This window comes from Hemitrygon akajei, chromosome 4 (genome assembly GCF_048418815.1).
Source record: "Hemitrygon akajei chromosome 4, sHemAka1.3, whole genome shotgun sequence".
Taxonomy (NCBI): domain Eukaryota; kingdom Metazoa; phylum Chordata; class Chondrichthyes; order Myliobatiformes; family Dasyatidae; genus Hemitrygon; species Hemitrygon akajei.
In genome coordinates this window covers 54,243,734-54,266,007 of record NC_133127.1, presented here as the reverse complement: position 1 = coordinate 54,266,007, position 22,274 = coordinate 54,243,734, and the positions used below count along the sequence as shown (strand labels likewise).

The following is a 22,274-nucleotide window of genomic DNA, read 5'->3' as shown; positions in this document are numbered from 1 at the left end:
ATGCACATGTGCACTGGGCAGAAAGAACGGAACGAAAATCCCACAACCCGGAAACAATCTCTTCACAGTATTTGTGTTTTTTTGGGGGGGGGTTTCGGGATCTACTGGGAAAGTCTCAAAGATCAACCAGTCGATCGAGATTGACGGGTTGGTGACCACTAATGTATCTACTAGGTGGGAATTCCAGCTCACACTAATCCTCTCATAGTAATTGACATAAATATGCTTGAATTACCTATTTCATTTTTAATCTATTGCCTATATACATCTTCTGTGCATTAATATTTCACAATAATAGATTGTAATAGTTTATTCCAAAATACATTGTAAAATTAATGCAGCTCTCTCTTTCCGTGGGAAAATTCCAGGGTAAGATTATCATCATTAACCTGTAATACAATTTTTACCTGGAGATCATGCTGTGATCAATTCTCAGTGTAATTGGTACAATGTCTCACAGATCTATAGAGGGTATACGGTATATATTTATTAACAAATACCAATGAGTATTAAAGTGCAATGGCAGGCTAGAGCCACTGAATGTCACTGCTGAGCAAACTGTTTATTCTTTCCCTTTAAGCATAAGCATATTTAAAAGGTTACAAATTGAAATATTAAAATTAAAGCCCATAGGGACATAACATTAGGCTTCTATATTTCTCTTAGACTTATCCCCCTCAACTGATTGCAAAAATACCAGTTGTTCCCCAAGTCCACTATCATCAGCACATTACAGGAAACAGCCTTCCCTCAAAGGACTCTGTCTACACTTCACACTGCCTCAATAAATTAGCCAGTATGAGACCCCACCAATCTCAGACGTTCTCTCTTCTCCCCTCTGTCTTCGGGCAGAAGATACTAAAGCCTGAAAACACATATCACTGGGCTGAAGGACTTGTGGCTTCTATCTACTGTTATCACTCTTGAACAGACCTCTTGTTTGATAAAATGGACTCTTGACCTCACGGTCTACCTCGATACACGTCGTTGTTTACCTGCACTGCAGTTTTTCAGTAGCTTTCACACTTTACTCTGCATTGTGCTCAGTACACTGTGTAATGATTGGAACTGTATAAACACTATGAAAGACTGATGCCAATAATTACTAAATGAAACCTGAAGCTCAAGCTATTTAATGGGTTTACATTCTTTCATTGAGTCCTGCCAGGTCAGGCCAGAAGTCTACCTTCGCACAAGAATGTTGTTCCAACAACCACATTGGATCTAATTTGTAGCCTCTGGACAGCTTCTTAATCTATTTAATATACATATAAATACTTACTGTAATTGATCTACTTAATTATTTTTTCTTTCTACATTATCATGTATTGCATTGTACTGCTGCTAAGTTAACAAATTTCATGACACATGCCAGTGATAATAAACCTGATTCTGACTGAAATATTCTCATCCAAATCGTTAATACAGATAAGTAATAACGGCCCAACACCGATCCCTGGGGCACACCACTAGTCAGAGACTTGCCATCTGAGAAGTATCCTTCCACTGCCACCCGCTGTTTCCTGCCTCTAGCCAAATATGTATTCAGTTTTCCAGCTCTCCTTGAATGCAGATGTCTTTGCAAGTCAGTGCTGCCTTGGAAATAAACTGCCATCTTTTCATTGCTGTCAGGTCTGAATCTTGGGAGTTCCCCAACGAAATGTATTCAGGGAACTCATAACCAAAAGGACAGCCGTGGTTAGAGAAAGAGTCTCGTCATTATCTTGAAGGGAAATGAGAAATGAGTGATAAGTGCTCATTTGATGTCATTACAACAAAATAAAATCATAACAAAATCATAAAATTATAAATCTGGCTAATTCCTTCATACCGAGGTAAATCTGTTTGCTTGCCTTCCTCATTTCTTTTCCATTTACTCATTGTCCTGTTAGCCTCTCAGTCTCCCTCCTGTATTTTTGAAACTGATTGACAGGTGTGGAATCTAATGGTAACAGAATAAGTTAATACCAGTGCCCATCACTTCTACTGGAAATATGGGCATCTATAACATTCAGAAATGTTGCTTTGTAACTAATTCGGAGTCTTATTCTCCAACAGGCAATAAAAAATAACGCTGGATTTCGTGTCTGGATCCTCTTCTTCCTAGTGATGTGTTCATTCTCTCTACTTTTCTTGGACTGGTATGACAGCTAGCAAATGGTGACAGTCAAGGTTTCTATTTTGCTGCATTTATTAAAACTTGGAGGAATCTATTGAAATTAATAACATATCTTGCCCACAGAATGCCTAATGCAAAATAAGCATCTTAAATCTGCACTTGCGCTGTGGTGCAGCATGATTTTGCAATATTATTTAATATAACTTGTTTGTAATTCGGGTATTTAGTGAGAAACTTCAGTGACCATTCAAACAAAATTCTGCTAGAAAGCTAAAATACATGTTTTTTTGTCATAGGTCATATATTGTTATGTCAAATAATGGTGATTTATAATTCAAAAGCCTTGAAATAAACATTAATAGAAACATCAAGCAACAGTCACTTGTGTGTTTTTCAATGTAGTACTTTTAGTGCCAGAGTTACAGTAAATGATGCATTGCTCCCACAATGAAATAAATGAAGTTTTGGTTTCTTTAAAAAAAGTATTTGCCATTATTGTCATTAATAAAAGTAATGTGAAATTGCTAAAATCCAGATTCAATTTCTTTGAAAATAGGATACACTGATTTTTATTTTGTGTACTGGAGGAATGAAATTAGCACAGTAGCTCAGAGGTGTCATGCAGTAGAGACCATGAAAACAAATAGCTCAACATCTGGACTTTAATATGTTAATGAGATATAACTTGAGCACTTGTTTCTGGAGAGCAGTTGCTGTGCAGAAACGACAGTTCTATTCCCCCCCCTCCCCCGAGATAAACTCAATCAAGTTTCCAGATTGAACTGATGAGCCAATTGACCCTTGTTGGGTTGTAATGATTTTGTTGATTAACAGCAGTGCTGTCTTAGTCATAATGTCTCCATGACCAGTTATCCAATTCACTTTATTAAGTATGCACTCTACAAAGGTGAATGCAGTGTGTTTTCATCTTTGTTACTCAGCTAATAACCCTTAAGGTTATTGACTGGATCCATATTTTCACTGTGATTAACTGGTGGTTTCTAAAATGGCTACTTGTTTACTAAATGGTGGGTGAAGATGAAAAAGGACTTCGGTGGCTGCACTAAAAGAGAAAACAGCGTAAGAATCAGAACTATATTAAAATAGAAAAAAAAGATTTTGTACAACAGTGATGTCTGTAATTCTTTGGGAGAGAATGAACTATAGTAGATTAAAAGGATATATTTATCAATTATTATGCAATTCTGAGAGTCAGACCCAAGCATTTTATTTATTATTATTACCTGCAGGAGTGATTACAAACTTGGGGATGAAATGTAGGTGTTTGCTTTTCCAAAAAAAAGAACAAAAACAACATTTTTTATTGGACTTTATTTTGTTTTATATAGTGTGTTAGTTACCCTCATTGCATCATTTTACATCCAATACAACATTTGCTCAGATGTATAAAACACATGGAGCTCTGTACAAACAGGACTTAACACCATAATCACTATATGACAAATATGGCACATGTTTTACAAAGCATGACATTTTGGCACTCATTTTAATTTGTTATGTCTGCATCTTTTTCCCTCCCTTTTTCTGCCATGTATTTTCCTCAACATCCAATGTGATTCTGAAGAAATCAGTCTCAAGCAGTCCACATCTAGTATTTTGGCACCTCTTCCTCTAAAGGCAAATGTGGCCGATCGGCTTCTGCACGTTTAAAATATCAAAATAAAGGAACTATATAATTATTTGGGGTGACAAAATGAAGTGCATAGTCCCCTCCTAAATTTAAGGGGCATCTAAAAAGATGCAAAATAAAGGAAATACTATTAATTCCAAATTATGTTTCAGGATCATGTAAAGCATAAGTGTAAATTGTGTTTTATTTATAAAACATTATGCACAAGTGCTGATGAAAAATAAATATTTAATGTCCAGATACTGTGTTTCATATGCATTGGCAAAAGGCTTTTTTTTAACATGTCTGATATAATGTAATTCACAGACATTAAAAATACTAATGATTCATTTGTACTTTCTTTTATATACACAAATTCAATTTCTGTTAATGATAACAGAGATGCTTAATTAAATCCATTCTGCTGAATCTCTTTCTGGGGAAGAGGATGCAGGAAAGAAAGAATATTTAAGTACTATTAAAATCCTACACGTTCTATGTATTCTCATTATTTTTAGAAATAGCTGCTTAGAAGGACTCCAAGAATGGTAAGGTCTAAACCATTTTTTAATATATAAAATCGTTAGTTTCTTCAAAATATGGGATAGATGGTATAGTCTTTGCCTAACAAATGAGGCAGATAGATTTTTTTTACTTTCATAACTGTTGGAGCAGAAGAGCAAATGTAGAAATCCTTCAGAGTTGCAGCCTTTACAAATCCTAGTTGATTAAATGAGAGCTCTACTTTGCCAGATGTTAATACACTCTTTACAACTTTCATTCTACCCCAATTTAAAACTAAGGTGATAGAACTAACCTGTTTTACTTCAGGACCATAGCTTGTGACTGTGACCCAACTGTTATATGTGTTTATCCATAAACTGACTGTAACCAATAATCTATACTCTAAATGAAAAGTCATCAACATCACTGTATCAGACAATAGATTCCCCTATAAAAACTTATGGTGCTTCCACTTTCAATTTTAACTGTTATTTAACACTGAAGTGGAGTAATATTTCACTGTATCTGCAGATTTTAAAAGTTTGAGAATCTTGCTGTTCCAACATACCTAATTACCAAAGTACTCATTAATCACCAAATAAGTTTATTTTAGAGAATACTCTGCTTTTTTTTAAAAAGGGCATGGGTGACTGGATTTTCAAAAGATCTATCCACAGAATCAGAATATGGAGCAGGTCTTTCTCTTATTTACTTACTTTCACATCCACAACCTGAGATTATTAAAAGTACAGCAATCCTAGCTGATCTAATAAATGAGACAAGCATGCCACCTTGGAAAGAATTTCATTAACACTTACAAATAACATGAACAGAATGAAGAGGAATGGAAGAAAAACCAAGCTGGATCAAATTAACAAGTTCTCTTCCATAACTTACTAATGTCAGTGCCTTGTACATTAAGCAGCTAAAGTTGGTTCCTATATTGGTTTGCAAGGAACCGAGGGTCAAATCGGGCGTTTACTCAGTGGTTTTGCCAGCATCTTCACTTTCCTTCCCCAGCACTTTCTCATCAGAGAGTGTAGCCAGCCAGGGTGAAACCGAGCGTGAAATGGTCTGTTTTGCTAAGTTATAGTGGTTAATGACAGTGTAAAATCTTCCCCGAGTAGCAGAATCTTGCTCCGAGTAATAGGTCTCCAAACCAACTGGAATGCAGCGATTATGCTAGAGAAAAGGAAACAAAACAATACACAGGCTGGTATTAGTAGAAATTATTTGCAATGAGAAATATGCATAATTCAGCTTTTGTCAAGATATTATGTTTACCATAATGGAACATGTATAACTCTTTATTGTCATCTTCATTAACTAATATGAATTTTCAGAAAAAACAAAGTTCTGGGAATGCTTAGCAAGTCAGGCAGCATCAATGGGGAGAGAAGCAAACTTGCTAGTCAAGGATCCTATATTGGGATAAGAAAGTAAATATATTATTTAAATTATTTTATCTTATTACATTTATATATACTAGGTTTTAATATGTGTGCAATATGATCTTATATTTTCACTTTGCTGATTCTGATGTAGAATTTTTGGTGTGCAAGATCAACTGTTTAATAGTGCCTTCATCTGCTTAGTTCTTCAAACATTAAGCATCCTGTGTTTGCTCAATTCCATCATCTGCAATTTTTTATCCTGGAGTTGGGGCGGGGGTGGGTGGGGTGGTGGTTGTGGGGAAGATGGTTTCAGAACTTGGGCTCATTGAAAGGATGAACTCATTTCCAGGTACTGCAATAACTCTGGAATGAACATCGCTTTCTTAAACTTTCGATAATGCCCCCCTCCCTCCTTCACCATTCCCCAATTCCCTTTTCCTTCTCTCATCTTATTTCCTTGCCAGTCCATTATCACCCTCTGGTGCTCCTCTCCCCTTTCCTTTCTTCCATGGCCCTCTGTTCCCTCCTATGGGACTCCCCCTTTTCCGGCCCTGTATTTCTTTCACCAATCAACTTCCCAGCTCTTTACTTCATTCCTCCCCCTCTCAGTTTCAACAATCACCTTGTATTTCTCTCTCCCCTCCCCTACCTTTTAAATAACTCATCTTTTTTTTTTCTCCAGTCCTGCCAAAGGGTTTTGGCCGGAAACGTCAACTGTACTAGTTTCCAAAGATGCTGGCTGACCTGCTGAGCTCCTCCAGCATTTTCTGTGTGGTGCTACAATTTCCAGCATCTACAGATTTTCTCTTGTCTGGAATGAGACTTATCAGTCTTTGGTATAGAGGTGGCAATCCATTACGAAAGAAATAACTTATTTGACTCTCAGGCTGTTTTTCTTCTAGTCTGTTCATATTTTTTAAAGTGTTAATTAAGCTCTTTCCAAGGTTATCTAAATTTGAGATAAAGAGATTGTCTTTGAAGGACAAATGGACCTAAACTCTGTAGAGCCAAGGAGAATAAGATACGATCATATTGAGGCAGACGAGTCAAAGGGGGTGGGGGTTTGACAGGATAGATGATATCTAGATGGCTTGTCTCTTGGTATCTTAGAACCAGGATCCATTATCCCAGAATAAGAAACTGACCACTTAATATTGAAAATAGGAGGAATTTTTCAGAAACGCAAGAGATTCTGTAAATGCTGGAAAATCTAGGGCAACACACACAAAATGCTGGAGGAACTCAGGTCAATCAGAATCTTTGGAAATGATTAAACAGTTAGCATTTTGGGCCAAGACATTTGACTGTTTATTAATTTCTATAGATGCAGCCTGACTTTCTGAGTTCCACCATCATTTTGTGTGTGAAACTTCGCAGGCAAGATGGGTGGATAGGGAAGGGGATGGTTATGAATCTTTGGAATTCTCCATCCCAAATAGCTGTAGATTCCAAGGCTGCTTTCTTTCTCAGATGCCTGTGCATTACGATATTATCTGTATGCAAGACCAAGGTGGAAATATTTGAACTGCAGAAGAGACAAGGGCTGTAAGGATTGGGTAGAAGTTGAGACAAAGATTAACCAGGGATCTTACTGAATGATGGATCTATTCAATGTATTTCAACTGGGCTTAAGACCTATTATTCAGAGCAAAATTCTGTTTCTCAAGAAAGATCTTATAATGTCATTAACCACTATTTAATGACATAGCAACTTTGAGATGTGCCTATTTCATGTTCATACCTTGTTGCACCACGAATTTCAGTGTCATTCCAATTATTATTTTCAATTTGTTTCCTTCTATCAAGCATTAAGAAAATTTAAGGAGACAGCTCAATAAGTTTCTTTTTAGACCAGCATTCTGTCTTTTTTTAAGTGGGTTCTTGTGGGTTTCTTTGTTTTGTGGCTACCTGTTAGGAGACTAACTCAAGGTTGTATTACATATACATACATTAATAACAAATGTCGATTTATTTAATATGGTGCTTCTTATACCCAAATGGAATTGGAAGTCTCCTGGGTAGAATCAATCCATCATCCAAATGCCAAAATGCAGAATTAATCTGTTTTCTGACTTAATTCGTAAGCAAGAGTGATTTCAAAAGTTTGATCACTATTAAATTCATGCAAAGCCATTGCACAATATGTGTGAATCTCCATCTCATGCCCAATTCACTCATCCTGCTCACCTTGCGTTTTTAACAGTCCCATGTCACAGAACCCCTCTTAAATCCACTTATTTCCACTCACGCCAGGACCATCTAAAATCTAGAGAATCCCTTTCCAACAAAGACTGAGCACTGGTTTTGCCTGCATGGGTAGAATGATCGTGGTAATTCAGGACAGAGGATGAATTACGGCAGGTGCTGTCTGTGAGGCGTTTCAGCATTACCCGTGATCAGCAGCACACTGCTCCTGCTGCTGCTCCAGTCTCCTCTTACATACCAAAGACTATTTGGCCCCTGTACACTGCCCTAGTTTGTAACTGAGTGGTAGAATCTAGGAGAAGTTCATGGAATGTGGAGAGGATAAAGTGAGATTAGTACAGAATTAGCATCAATGAGTGCTTGATGATTGGTATGAACTCAGGGGTCAAAGGGCCTGTTCCCATAATATATGTATTGACAAATACAGGTTTCTTGTATAAATTAGTCACAGAATACCACTGAATTAACCAGTAGAGGATTTCAGCTGTAAGGGAAATGACTATTACCTGACTTAAAGTAACAAGAGCTTCTATTGTTCTATTTTAAATTTTGGTTGTTCAAATGGATGGCTTTTATTCTTATACATTCTATATCTTCAAATTTGTACAATATTGCCCTGTTGTCTTGCTTCCACTCTAGTTCTGTGGTTTGAAGAGGCTGATGAAGTTAAAGTGGGACCTGCTGACTCTGCAGCAGGTGCATGGGTTATTTGTGCACTCCTGACATTTGCAGTTACTTACATGCGCTCCAGAACCAGAGACCTGAGATGCTCAGCACCTCTTTGGGTACTCTTTTCCTGTTTTGAGTGATTATGAGCCCTTGTTCTCACAAGCTGATGAGGATGTTACATTTTCTTTCAAAGGACACCTTGAGATTCTCCAGGAAGCATTCTCTCTATCCTGCTTACTTCTTATCATGACACCTTAGATGAAAGTGCTGATTTCTGGAGTCAGGTATATGGACCATCTGTTCCCCACCCACCGTAGATGTCTGTGTGAACAGTGGCACAACGCTGGAGAAGTTGCTGATATTGTTCTATCTCTCCTGACAACTCAGTTGGAAGATTTTATATAGGCAATGTTGATAGTTTCTGTTGAGAGCTTTGAGGTGTTATTCATAAATGATCTGTACCTCCAAAGCATAGAGGTACTCTCCTGCTTCAAGTAGGCTTCAATGAAACTGGTGCCTAAGAACATGATAACCTGCCTCAAAGATTATCAAAAGGTAGCACTTACATCCACTGTAATGAAATGCTTTGAGAGGTTGCTGATGAAACATATAAACTCCTGCCTGAGAAGCATCTTAGATCCACTCCAATCTGCCTACTGTCACAACAGGACAACAGCAGGTGCCACTTCATTGGCTCTTCATTCAATCCTGGAATATCTGCAAGGCGAAGATGCATACACCAGGATGCTCTTCACTGACTACAGCTCAGCATTCAATACTATCATCCCCTCAAAACTAATCCATAAGCTTCAAGACCTTGTGCAACTGGATCCTCGATTTCCTCACCCAGTCCGTTTGGATAGGCAACATTTCTACAATCTCCATTAATGCCAGTGCACCAGAACGTCCCCCGCTCTGCTCTCTTTATACTTATTACTGTGAGGCTAAGCACAGCTTTAATACCATATTTCAGTTTGCTAACAACACCACTGCCATCGACAAATTAAAGGTGGTAACAAATCATCGTATAGGAGGGAGATTGAAAATCTGGCTGAATGGTACCACAACAACCTCTCACTCAATGCCAGCAAGAACAAGGAGCTGATTATTGACCAGGAGGAGGAAACCAGAGGTCCATGAGCCAGTCCTCATTGGGGGATCAGAGGTGGAGAGCATCAACAATTTTAAATTCCTCGGTGTTATTATTTCAGAGGATCTGTCCCATGTCCAGCACATAAGTGCCATTACGAAGAAAGCATGGCAGCACCTGTACTTTCTTAGAACTTCGCAAACATTCTGCATGACATCTAAGACTCAGACAAACCTCTATAGATGTGTGGTGGAGAGTAGATTGACTGGTTGCTTCACAGCCTGGTATGGAAACACTAATCCCCTTGAACAGAAAAGCCTACCAAAAGTAGTGGATACAGTCCTGTCCATTACAGGTAAAGCCCTCCCTCCTCACCATTGAGCAAATCTTCATGGAGCGCTGTTGCAGAAAATAGAATCCACCATCAAGGCCATGCTCTTCTCGCCATCAGGAAGAAGGTACAGGGGCTTTAAGACTCACACTACCAAGTTCAGGAACAGTTATTACCCCTCAATCATTAAACTCCTGAACCAGAGGGGATAACTTCACTCTACCTCACTCACCCCATCACTGAACTGTTCCCATAACTTATGGATTCACTTTCAAGGACTGTTGATCTCATGTTCTCAATATTTATTGTTTGTTTATGTAATTATTTTCTTTTTGTGTTTGCAGTTTTTTGTCTTTTGCACATTGGTTGTTTGTTCGTCCTGTTGGGTGCAGTCTTTCATTGATTCTTTTGTGTTTCTTGCATTTATTATGATTGCCTGCAAGAAAATGAATCTCAGGGTTATATATGGTGACATATACCTACTTTGATAATAAGTATACTTATGATGTATATTTCTAAGGTTTCATTGTGGGAACTGGGTTATATAGTAGAGACGGGCCCCATCCTCTTGTGTTCTTCAATTTTAAAAAATGAACTACAACTTGGAGATTAACCTCTGGATCTGCACAACTGTGCACTGCTAGGCGTGAGCTGTGTACATAATTTGATGACTGGGATTTAGGTCAGCATGACTTAGAAGTGTTGAACAGTTTCCATATTTGTCCTGGTGAGTACTCTGCTCCTGCAGGGAGCTTGTTGGAGGTGAAGTGCATTGTAGATTAGGAAGAGGGTTGATCCCTGTTCCATACTGGGATAGGTTTGTGGTAGACCTTTTGGTAAGCATCACAGCTTGTGTTTACCAGCTGCAAAGTAGTGACAAATTTCTGAGAGAAGTCAACTTTGATCTGCATTTGCTTTAATCCCCTTCAATGAAAATGGTAGACTTAGCCAAAGCCAAAACAGTCTGTATAACAATGAGGATCTCTTGCTTATACTTTTACACTTGTCATGTGATGAAGATTCTGACAATTGTACTTCTTGATAGATGAATTTTGCACTGTAGCTCTGGGCAATATTATTTGGCTACTAGAACTGGGGTTCAGAAGAGTCCTCACTGTGGCAGTCAGCAGAGAGATCCCACTGTAGTTGCTTTAACTACCTGTCTCTTTTAACAATCACAATTACTACAATGCTGATATCCTTATGGAACATTCTTTCTAGACAAGGGTGATGTCTTCACTCAGAACTACATCTTTGCTGTATGTTGATGGTCAAAAGAAATTCTGTTTCGTCTAGAGTTCTTGTTTTTAAGTCAATTGATGATTCTTTTAATGACTTTCCATGACAGGAGTAGCCTCTTGCACTGCAATAATTAAAGTAGGTGTGGCCACTTTCTGAGAAGAATGCAGCTGTTGTTAGATGAATATGCAAACTTCCATAACCACCCCAGCAGCAAGAGAAGTGCAGGAGATGCCAGCAAGCAATTTGTAGTTTCAATAGTGACTGCTCTACCAGTGAATAAAAGGAAGGCAAGTTATAACAGAGTGGCCATCTTGAAAAGGGCTGCTTTGAAGTCAAAATGGTGCTGGTGGTCAGCAGGCTTCAATGAGCAAAAAGGTAAGAACAAGGTAAAATTCTTCTTATAATTTTCCCTCCAAGTCCACTAATTTATTAAAGGGGCAGTAATGTTAGTCACTGGAGTGATCAGCTCCTTCTGTTCAGGGAACAGTTTTGTGTCCCCAACAATTACATTTGCAGGAGGCATGTCTAAGTACAGCTCCTCTTAGTCTGCATGGAATGGATGGAACTTGAACTCACTGAGGAGCTTACAGGAGGTATAGAACATCATATGTAGTTGCTTCAGGGAGGTGGACACACCAAAATGGTTCAGCTAGGTAGATGGGTGACCACCAAGTAGATAGTGTTAGAGTGTCCTGTGGCTATCTCACTAATATCAGTTCTCTGAGGAGAGTAACAGCAGCACCAGATCAGGGACACCACATATAGTATGTTTCTGCTATAAAGGCAAAGTTTAGCTTGTACAAGTAGTCAATGAGAGGGAGGGCTTTGCCTATGATGGACTGGGCTGTTTCAACTTTCTGTAGTCATTTCCATTCCTGAGCATTGTCTAATCAGCTCCAACTGATCTCCTTTAGTATTGATGCTTCACAAATACCTCCTCCCACCTCTTTTCATCTCCTCCTTTGTGGATATTCCCTTGTTCCTTTTGCCTTTGTTTACCTAGTGAGTTCTACTTAAATGCTATTGGTGTAAACAGCATACAAAGTATTTTTTTAACTAAATTCCCCACTGAATTTAGCAGTAACCACTTTATATTTATGTCTGCAATCATCTTGTCTTTTCTAGCAAACTTGCTTTGTCCTGGAGCAGTGAATCTACTTGAATAATACACTATTGGTTTCTTTGATTAGCTCTTTCCAGACAGGTTCTGGATTGAATAAATACAAACTGCCTATTGCTTTAATGCCATCAAGGCAGAACTGAGTAAAGAGGCACATATGGGTTTGTAAAATTGTAAGCAATTGTGATTTTAAAATACATTTTGAAAATATCAGAAATAATAACATTAAAATATAACATTAATGCACAATCCTCTAAGCAATCCCTTGGGCTTGAGGGTGACTGATTGCACACTAATTCTGATGAGGCTATTGTGACTTAAGTGGAAAAAGAGGTCCTTGACCAGAATGGGTGGCTGATACGGAAGATGGTATACTCCTCCCACTGCTTACTTCAAGTATCTGCAGGCTCCTTAAGGGGTTCAAGCTACCAATGCTTCCCAAATTGGCCATCATGGACCAAGGATTCCGTGGCAATGCTACACCATTTTATGAAGACTTTGAGATCATCTTGGAGTAATTTCCTATGTCCACCTAATAATATTCTGCCAAAGTAGAGCTCTGAATTCTTTTTTCTGGAACACTCTTCATAGTCTTACGAAAAATGTTGCCAAGATGCACTGGTGCAATACGGACCTCGATGCCAGGGATGGAAGAAGATTATCTTCAGGATCAGATTTATTAGTATTGATGTAAGTTGTGAAATCTTTAGTTTCGTGGCAGCAGTACAATGTAGGCATAACGAATTGCTATTAGTTACAATAAAAATAAATAGTGTGAAAGAGGCATAATGAGATAATGTTCATGCACTGTTCAGAAATCTGATGGGAGTAACGAGAAAACAGCATGTCCCAAGTAATGAAAATCCTTAATGATGGATGCCACCTTTTGGAGGCACGTCCTTTGGAACATATCGTCAGTAGTGGGGAGACATGTGCCCATGATGGAGCTGCTGTGTCTATGCCCTTCGAAACCTCTTACAATCCTATGTATTGGCAACTCCGTAACAGATGGTAATACAACCAGTCAAAATGCTCTCCATAATTCACCTGTAAAAAAATTTACATCTTTGGTGACATACCGGTATATTTTGCAGAGGCAATAATGCTGGTACTTCCCTAGTGTTTTGGGTTGATTGCATTAAGTGATTGACATCTCAGAAACATTCAGAAGAATAAGGATCAAAACTGCCTCGTAAACAATGAGTCTGTATGCCAGACCTAAGTTTTTATCTTCAAAGATTTCTTCTCAGGCTCTCGTAAGCTTTGCAATTATACTGAAGGCAATTCTGAATTTCATTGCCTTCACAGAGCAATGGCTCCCAAGTTTTGAAACATGCCCTGTGCTTTTCCAGGATATTGTTGGGGATGTTGTAGTGCAATGGGGACATGTTAAGGATCTTGATTCTGAAAAGGTCCTTTCTTAAGTGCTCTTCGGTGAACAAATCCATGATAAACTAGAGCTTGGTTTCTTTACAGACACTAAGCAAGAGCAGTTGTAAATTGCAGTTCAATAGCTACAGTTGAGGTGAACTTGCCTCTGCAACGGATGTGACAGAGTTTGAAAACTCTTAATTTATCTTGTGAATTAGCTCTATGCAAGCAGGAACCTTGATGGAGATGTGACAGATGGTAAGATATCAGCTTTATTTGGCACATGTACATCGAAATATACAGTGAAATGTGTCATTTGTGTCAATGACCAACACAGTATAAATATGTGCTAGAGCAGCTCACGAGTATTGTCAAGCTTTCAGCATAACATAGCATGCCCACAACTTACTAACCCTAACCTACATGTCCATGAAATGTGGGAGGAATCCAGTGGCTGAAACTGAACTCCCATCACTGGCACTGTAATAACATTATGCTAACGGGTACAATACTGTGCTGCCCACTTTATTAAAACATCCATCTGAACATAATGTTACAGACTCACTGGTGACTATCTAAGTGTGATCCGACTCTAAGCCCCTTTACCAGTGAACTTCCCCTTCTCCCCTTGCCTAACATAATATTCAGACATCCTCACATTCACCATGGTCCACACCCCTCCAATCCCACTAGCCCCAATTGACATCACTGTCCATGCTCTGACCCACCTCAGTCACAATCCTCTAAATAAATGTTGACTCTACTGATGCTCTCTCTACCAATAAATGGTTATCCATGTAAAGACACAGTGCATGTTTTATGTCCATACGTCAAATTGTTTGCCAATGATATCTCAATTACAATTGGATCACACAATAAATAAAAAAGATAAATGAAATATAGTCAAATAAAGAGATTAAACTGAGTTCAAATTTATAAAATTGAAATAACAATCCAAAAACAACTGAAGTCTGCAGCAAAACTCCAAAGCTAGTAGTAATGACTCTACGTGAATGCTATTTCCTTTCACTTGCTTGTGTTTTGCAGTTGGATGTTTTATTGCTGAGACTTGCAGATACTTGAGATATCTTTTTGACATTAACTGACTTTAATGTAGGTTACGATTTTTAACAAAGCTTGCTGATTGTGCTGAGTCATACAAAATGCTAATACTGATGAGATGGTTTTATTGGCAACTCAATGGCTTGTTGCACTTTTAATAGTGCATTACGCTAATGAAAAGGAGAATATTTTCTATTAAGTGTACTGAGGCAGTGAAATTTCATTTTGGTAAGAAAGATAATTGTGAATAAGACTCAAAGCCATAAATAAAAAAATTAATGATACTATATTTTGTCCTCAGTGGATAGCTAAGACAAGCATTAGTCCCTTGGCTATTGAAATTCATCCTTGCCAACAAATACCATTAACCAAGCTAACATTGTGAGCAAACAACTAGGATTTTATTCCCTTGTATCATGCTTCCAAATGCAAATGATTCAACCTACATTTCAGACATGAAAACACGCTTTAAAATGAGTTTTAGATGGACAGTCTACAATATCCCCAGGGTGTAGTTGATATTCACCAACAACTGGCATCAGTTTCTATACAGACATAGAATAATACAAAATGCCTTTTATGGCAATAACAGTAACTGCTATTTGTACAAAATATGAACTTTTGGTCTTTCACCTTCAGGCAAACTACTTAATATGTTCTGTGGCCCAAATAGGACTTGCATCTCCTGTTATGTCACATAGATAAATGTGCTGAAGATCAACAAATAGGCAGATTGCCAGCAAGATGGATCACATTGAAATACAAAAACCTGAATTACAAGGAGAGGTTGCATTGATTATTTCCTGGAACATAGCAGACTGAAGGGTGATCTGATAGAGAGGTGTATAAGATTATGAGGGGGTTTGCACAGGGTAAAAGCACATAGTCCTCTTCCCCACAGGAGTTCTAAAACAAGAGGTCGTAGATTTAAGATCAGAGGTGAGAGATTTAAATAGGATATCAATATCCAATAGGATACTGGAATGAGCTGCCAGAAATAGTGGTGGAAACAGGCACATTAACAACAGTTAAAAGCCATCCACATGGAAAGGAGAAGTTTAGAGGGCTATGAGCCAGGTGGGACTGGCTAATGGGTGTACACAGTCAGCATGGTTTGCCGGTTTCCTTGCTGAATATCTCTGTGACAAGTTCAATGATGTGATTGAACTGAAGAGTATGTATAGGAATGCAGGGTCGCAACCTGAAATGTCAGCAATCCTATTGCTTCCACAGATAGTGCCTGAGCCACAAGGTTCCTCCAGCTGGTTAGTTTTTTCACTCCAGATCCCATTATCTGCAGGGATTCACCTGGCCTGGAAAATTAATGCATTGAGGAAGGACCTATTTCTTTTACGCGAGGTATTGAAAATCAAGAGGCAAAGAGGGGAAATATTTTTAAAATACTTTCAGGGGCTGATAGGGATTTGAAATTATCAAATGGTAGCACAGCATATGTCTTAAAAAGTGGCTTAAAGTATACTTGAAAACCATGACCTGGAGGGATGTGGATCAAGTGCTGAAAGATACTTAAAGTAGGTAGCTCTTTTTAATACAACTGGATATATTAGCAATGTAAGGGTTTACAACATAGAATAGTAGAGCACAGGAATAGGCCCTTCAATCCACTATGTCTGTACTGAAAATGATGCCAATCCAAACCAACCTCATCTGCCTGCAAATGGTCAACATCCTCCCATTCCTTGCCAGTTCAAGTGCCTGTCTAAATACTTATTAAACAATGGAGATCATATTTACTTCCATCACTTCCCTAGGTGGCACATTCCTGGGACTTGACCACTCTGTGTGTATAAAACAACTTGCCTCATAAATTTCCTGTTAACTCTTCCCCCTCTCTTCTTAAAACTACAGTCTTTAGTATTTGACATTTCCACCCTAGGAAAAAGATTGAGAATCTACCCCATCTCTACTTCTCATAATTTTACATACTTTTATCAGGTTGTCCTTCCTCCAGAGAAAACAATCCAGGCTCAATCAACTTCACCTCATAGCTAATATACTCAGATCTAGGCAACAAACTAGTGAACCTCTTCTGCACCTTCTCCAAAGCCTCTACATGCTTCCTGTTACACACCGATCAGAACTGAACACAAAATTTCAAATGTTCTTTTGGTTCCAGTTTCTGCATTGTCAGGAAAGCTTAAGCTGGTTATGGAATTGAGAAAAGACCGGGAGGCCCTGATGGACCTGGAGAAAGGCATAAACATATGCTAATTAAATAATAGAATAGAAAATTTGTGCTAAGCTGTACTCAGATAGTGGTACTAAGTAGAAGTAGCTACAGTACCTATAAAAAGTATTCACTCCCACCCCCTTTGGGAGCTTTCATGTTTTATTATTTTACAATATTGAATCACAGTGGATGTAATTTTTTTTGCCACTGATCAACAGAAAAAGACAATTTTGTGTCAAAGTGAAAACAGATCTCTACAAAGTGATCTATATTAATTACAAATACAAAACAAAATATTTGATTGCATAAATATTCAACTCCTTTAACATGACTCACCAAATCATCACTGGTGCAGCCAATTGGATTTACAAGTCACATAATTAGATAAACAGAGATCACCGTGTGCAGTCAAGGTGTTTCAATTGATTGTAGTAAAAATACACCTGTATCTGGAAGGTCCAACTGCCAGTGAGTCAATATCCAGGCAAAAACTACACCATGAAGACAAAAGAATACTCCAAGCAACTCCGCAAAAAGATTATTGAAAAGCAAAAGTCAGGAGATGGATACTAGAAAATTTCCAAGTCATTGAATAATCCTTGGAGTACAGTTAAGTCAATCATCAAGAAATGGAAAGAATATGGTACAACTGTAAATCTGCCTAGAGCAGGCCATCCTCATAAACTGAGTGACTGTGCGAGAAGGGGACTAGTGAGGGAAGCCACCAAGAGACCCATGAAAATTCTGGAGGAGTTACAAGCCTCAATGGCTGAGATGGGAGAGACTGCACATACGACATCTGTTACCCGGGTGCTTCACCAGTCACAGCTTTATGAGAGAGTGGCAAAGAGAAAGCCACTGTTGGGAAAAAAAACTCACATGAAATCTCAGCTAGAGTTTGCCAGAATGCATGTGGGGGACTCTGAAGTTAGCTGGAAGAAGGTTCTATGGTCTGATGAAACTAAAATTGAGCTTTTTGGCCATCAGACTAAATGCTGTGTTTGGCATTGGCCAAACATTGCACACCATCAAAAACACACCATCCCTACCATGTAGCATGGTGGTGGTTACATCATGCTGTGGGGATGCTTCACTGCAGCAGGCTCTGAAAGGCTTATGAAAATAGAGGGTAAAATGAGATGCAGTGAAATACTGGAGGAAAACCTGATGCAGTCTGAAAGAGAACACTGACTTGGGAGAAGATTTGTTTTCCAGCAAGACAGTGACTTCAAGCGTAAAGCCAAAACTACACAGGAATGGCTAAAAAGACAACAAAGTTAATGTCCTGGAGTGACAAATTCAGAGTCCAGACCTCAATTCAATTGAGAATTGATGGCTGGACTTGAAAAGGGCTGTTCATTCATGATTCCCATGCAACCTAACAGAGCTTGAGCAGTTTTGTAAAGAAGAAAGGAGAAAAATTGCAGTGTTCAGGTGTGCAAAGATGATAAGAGACCTATCCACACAAACTCAAGGCTGTAATTGCTGTCAAAGGTGCGTCTACTAAATACTGACTAGAAGAGGGTGAACACTTGTGCAATTAATTATTTTGTGCTTTATATTTGTAACTAATTTAGATCACTTTGTAGAGATCTGTTTTCACTTTGACACTACAGAATCTTGTTCTGTTGATCAGTGACAATAAAAGCCAAATTATATCCACTGTGATTCAATGTAGTAAAACAATAAAACATGAGAACTTCCAAGGGATTTGATACTTTTTGTAGGCACTGTACATCTGGGAGTAATGAAGATGAATAATAGAAGCATTCAACTAGAAATTAGATGAGCACATAAGTAAGAGGGAAAGAACCGCAGGGAACATAAACCAGAAGGTCCAACTGATCAAAATGGTTTCTCTGATATGTATGTATTTTGTAACTAGTTCTCTGTTAATCCACTTGAATCTTGACACTGATGGTTATCACCCTTTAAGGGTCCAGAGTTTCAATAAATTATTGCACTAATTATATCTGCATAATTTGGCTATTGTTGCATGTTTGCTTAAATTAAATAATAAACATTCCCTTTGGTATGCAGGCAATGGTGACACAAGAATGCTCTTGTAACTTCCATCTGATCAATCAAGGATAATCTGGTCCATGATACATATTTTAACTCGTACCAGTACAGCTGTTAATTCTTAGTTACAATACCAAATGGTTTTGTAGACAGACGAATGAGATGGATGGTGTGCAGTGAAGGATATAACCAGCAGCTTTACTTTGTGGCATGATACCTACCAGGAGATTAAACCCAATCATGCCAAACAAATAGACAGTGTCATATCTTCTCAGCACTGATGCTTATCCTACCCAACAAGCTGAACTAAAACTTACTTTTAAAAACTGGCAGCAGCTGCTATGCACCAGGCAAGTAGCTAAGCATAACATTTCACTAGGATACAGATGATCTATCGAACTGACATCAAAGTTAGTTAAAGTGCAATAACCTTGGAAGGAGATGCCCATGGTTCCATTCAAAAGTCAATTTTCCTATCCATACATTTGCAGTTATTAAATTAAAAATTAGAAAATGATGACCACTTAACAACCAGATCATTTATTCCCCATACTGATTGTACCTAAAAACCCATTTCAAATGAATAGAAAAGAAGCCACATTGCCATAATCAGCAGGTTAGACCAATCATGTAGCAACTCAATTGAAAATAATTTTAAATACTATTTTCATTACCCATGGACAAACAGAAGCCAGCATGTGTAGAAAGCAGAGTGAAATATAATGAGTGAAATATAAAGAAAGACATCCAGTTAACATTTTAAACCCATCTGTCTTTCCAAATGGGTACAAGATCCCACAGCATTTTAAAAGTGAAGTGTATTGGTGAATATTTCTTTTATCAATCAACATTAGCAGTCAAATTAATCAGTTATTTCTTATACATAGGCTCAGATTACTTTAATGCTAACACCATTTATCTTTCCACAGCCGCTATTTGATGTGCTGAGTGCTTCCTTCCAGCTTTTTGTTTTTTTATATATTGTAGATTTCTAGCAACTACAGTTTATTTGATTTTCAGTTAATTTGTATTCCTATTTTATGAAATGTAACAGTACTCTCTATGAAGCAGTGACTGCACTTCAATGACAGGCAGAGTATGAAGTGTTCTGGGCTCTCAGGGGGTTGACAAAGCAAGCTCTTTTATCCCTGGCATTTTAAAAGCAGAGAGTTGAACAGTAGTGAGAAAGGTCAATGAAAATGCCTGTCTGGAATAGAAGCTGTACTACTGCTCGGTATGGTAAAACCTGCAAATATGGGAAACCAAAAGCAACCTGCAGTCTTTCTAAAATACACCACATTCACTGTCAAAATGTCCAAGCCAAGAACACATGAAAGACAACTGAATGCTAATATTAACATTCGGAACAGTGGAAGATATTTCACCATTCCTGAATTAAGGAACAATCAGATTTACACTCCTTACTGTAGTCTTGTATCCAGTTTTCTAATACATATTTACAGATTTTGGTTCAGGCTGGATTCACTTCTACTGTGGCTACTATTATTGTGCCAACTGGTACAACCTCTTAGGCAAATCACTGGCACCCTTGGAACCATATCCCAACTTGCAGTTTAATGACAGAATTGGTGAGCTATTGTTAACATTGGAAAATATATTTAATAATAAATACTATATTAAAGATGTTTTATTCATAGTAAACACACTGCAAATCATTATAATGCTTCACAGGCATGTATTTTGAGAAAAATTTCCACGGAATTAAAGGAGGTCAATGTTAAAAGAAAACTATTAAAAAGAAAGGGAGTGGGGGTCAAGCACTTGAAAGGACTTTCAGAGCCTCTGGTCTAGAAAGCTGAAGTTACGATGAGGTAAAGAACATACAAGGGCCAGAATAAATGGAATTTGAAGTTCAAAGCTGGGACAAGGCAAAAAAAATCTGTAGAAAGTTTTACAAAATTAGAAAGTGATAGACCACTGAGCCAGATGCTCAGCATCTACAAAAGACACAGACTTTATATCTAGGAATGTACTGTCAATACCTCCAGTTGAACTTTGTCTTTTTGGGTGTTTTCCTCCTAGCTGTCAGTCTGTGGTTTTGTATTGCCATGTGCTCTTCTTTGATTTCATGCCCCGTGTGCTCCTGTCCCCGCTCCTGCTCTACTCTGGCCCCTGTATGACTAAGAACTCTACCTCCTACTTGTTTCTCATTATTACTTGTTTTGCTGCCACTTCTGTCTTTTTGTGCTCCACCTATCAACTGCCTCTCTGTTTATTGCTCAGTGTATTTCAGTCCTGTGTTTTCACCTGTTTGTTGCCAGATTGTGCCAGTGAGTCTTCCTGAGCCTTTCCAGCATTTGTATCTAAACTCTGTCTGTCCGAATATCGACTCTGCCTGTTTCCCGATTCCGGTTTTTGATTTCTCTGGAATTTTTGATCGCTGCCTGAACTTTGACGCCGACTTCGCCCCTCTGGATTTGCTACTCAGTAAATTTCACAGTGCGCACAGTACTTGATCTGTGATTGGGTCCCTGCTTCAGTGCCTTGACACATACTTGCACTGAAATTTGGATTAATCTCATTAATGTGTTTTTTATTAGGAACAGTCTCACATTATCTTTAAGTCTAAGAAAAATTCTCACCTTGAAGACAAATCCATCTGGGCAGCTGTGCTCATATTTGTAAGCTTTGTAAACTACCAGGAACACTATGCATGTGAGAAATGCCAATGCAAAGAGAATGAGAACTGTAACCTGCAAAAGAAGAATTGGGACAGTATTATTTTTAAGCAAATCACATGCAGTTGCAATTGATTTCCAGTTCCTAATCGTAAGCAGAGAAATTATGCTTTGAAATTTACCCCTTACTGTATGTTACTGAAATGACAGATTGCGAAACTGAACATCTATTAATCAAAGTCAATAATGAGCAGAAAGGTATGAGGAAAATGGAGCTAATCATATTTCATCACATAATCCCTTTTCAATGTTGCATTCAGTCAAGAATTGATTACAGTGGCAAATGCAATAATAAGTTACTTTTATTAAAATAAACAAATAATTTACCAGTTGTTAATCTCCCAGTATACATTCACGATGGACCCAAAGCCACTTGGAGGCAAATGATTTGTTCACCAGAGGACGCCATAATCATAATGGCAAATATTATACTTCAGGTACAGAATGAGCACACCACACTAGACCCTTCAGCAACAGTTTATTTTTCACCTTAATAACACGATATTCTGAAAATGTTATTTTTAATATGATTAACCAATCCCCTAACAGAGCAAGACATAATTACAATACTTAGAGAATTCCATTAAAACTGAATTGAGAAGGACATTTGAAGGCAGTACAAAGA

General features: G+C 38.1%; 2 protein-coding genes across 3 annotated transcripts in view; one reads left to right on the top strand and one right to left on the bottom strand.

Moving 5' to 3' along the window:
- Window positions 1–2,490, top strand: part of stx18 (syntaxin 18) — a 181,615-nt gene extending 179,125 nt beyond the window's left edge. Inside the window, exon 11 of the mRNA XM_073042630.1 lies at window positions 2,059–2,490. Coding sequence (XP_072898731.1) covers window positions 2,059–2,154 — 96 coding nt within the window. The 3' untranslated portion in view covers window positions 2,155–2,490. The remainder of the gene's footprint in view (window positions 1–2,058) is intronic.
- A 943-nt stretch (window positions 2,491–3,433) lies between these two features.
- The window catches only part of LOC140726356 (neuronal vesicle trafficking-associated protein 1-like), an 87,810-nt gene continuing 68,969 nt past the window's right edge, over window positions 3,434–22,274 (bottom strand). For both annotated transcript variants that reach the window (XM_073042627.1, XM_073042628.1), the window contains exons 4-5: window positions 21,554–21,664; window positions 3,434–5,435 (exon numbers count right to left, since the gene is read on the bottom strand). In XM_073042627.1, the coding sequence (XP_072898728.1) occupies window positions 5,232–5,435; window positions 21,554–21,664 (315 nt within the window). In that variant the 3' untranslated portion in view covers window positions 3,434–5,231. The remainder of the gene's footprint in view (window positions 5,436–21,553; window positions 21,665–22,274) is intronic.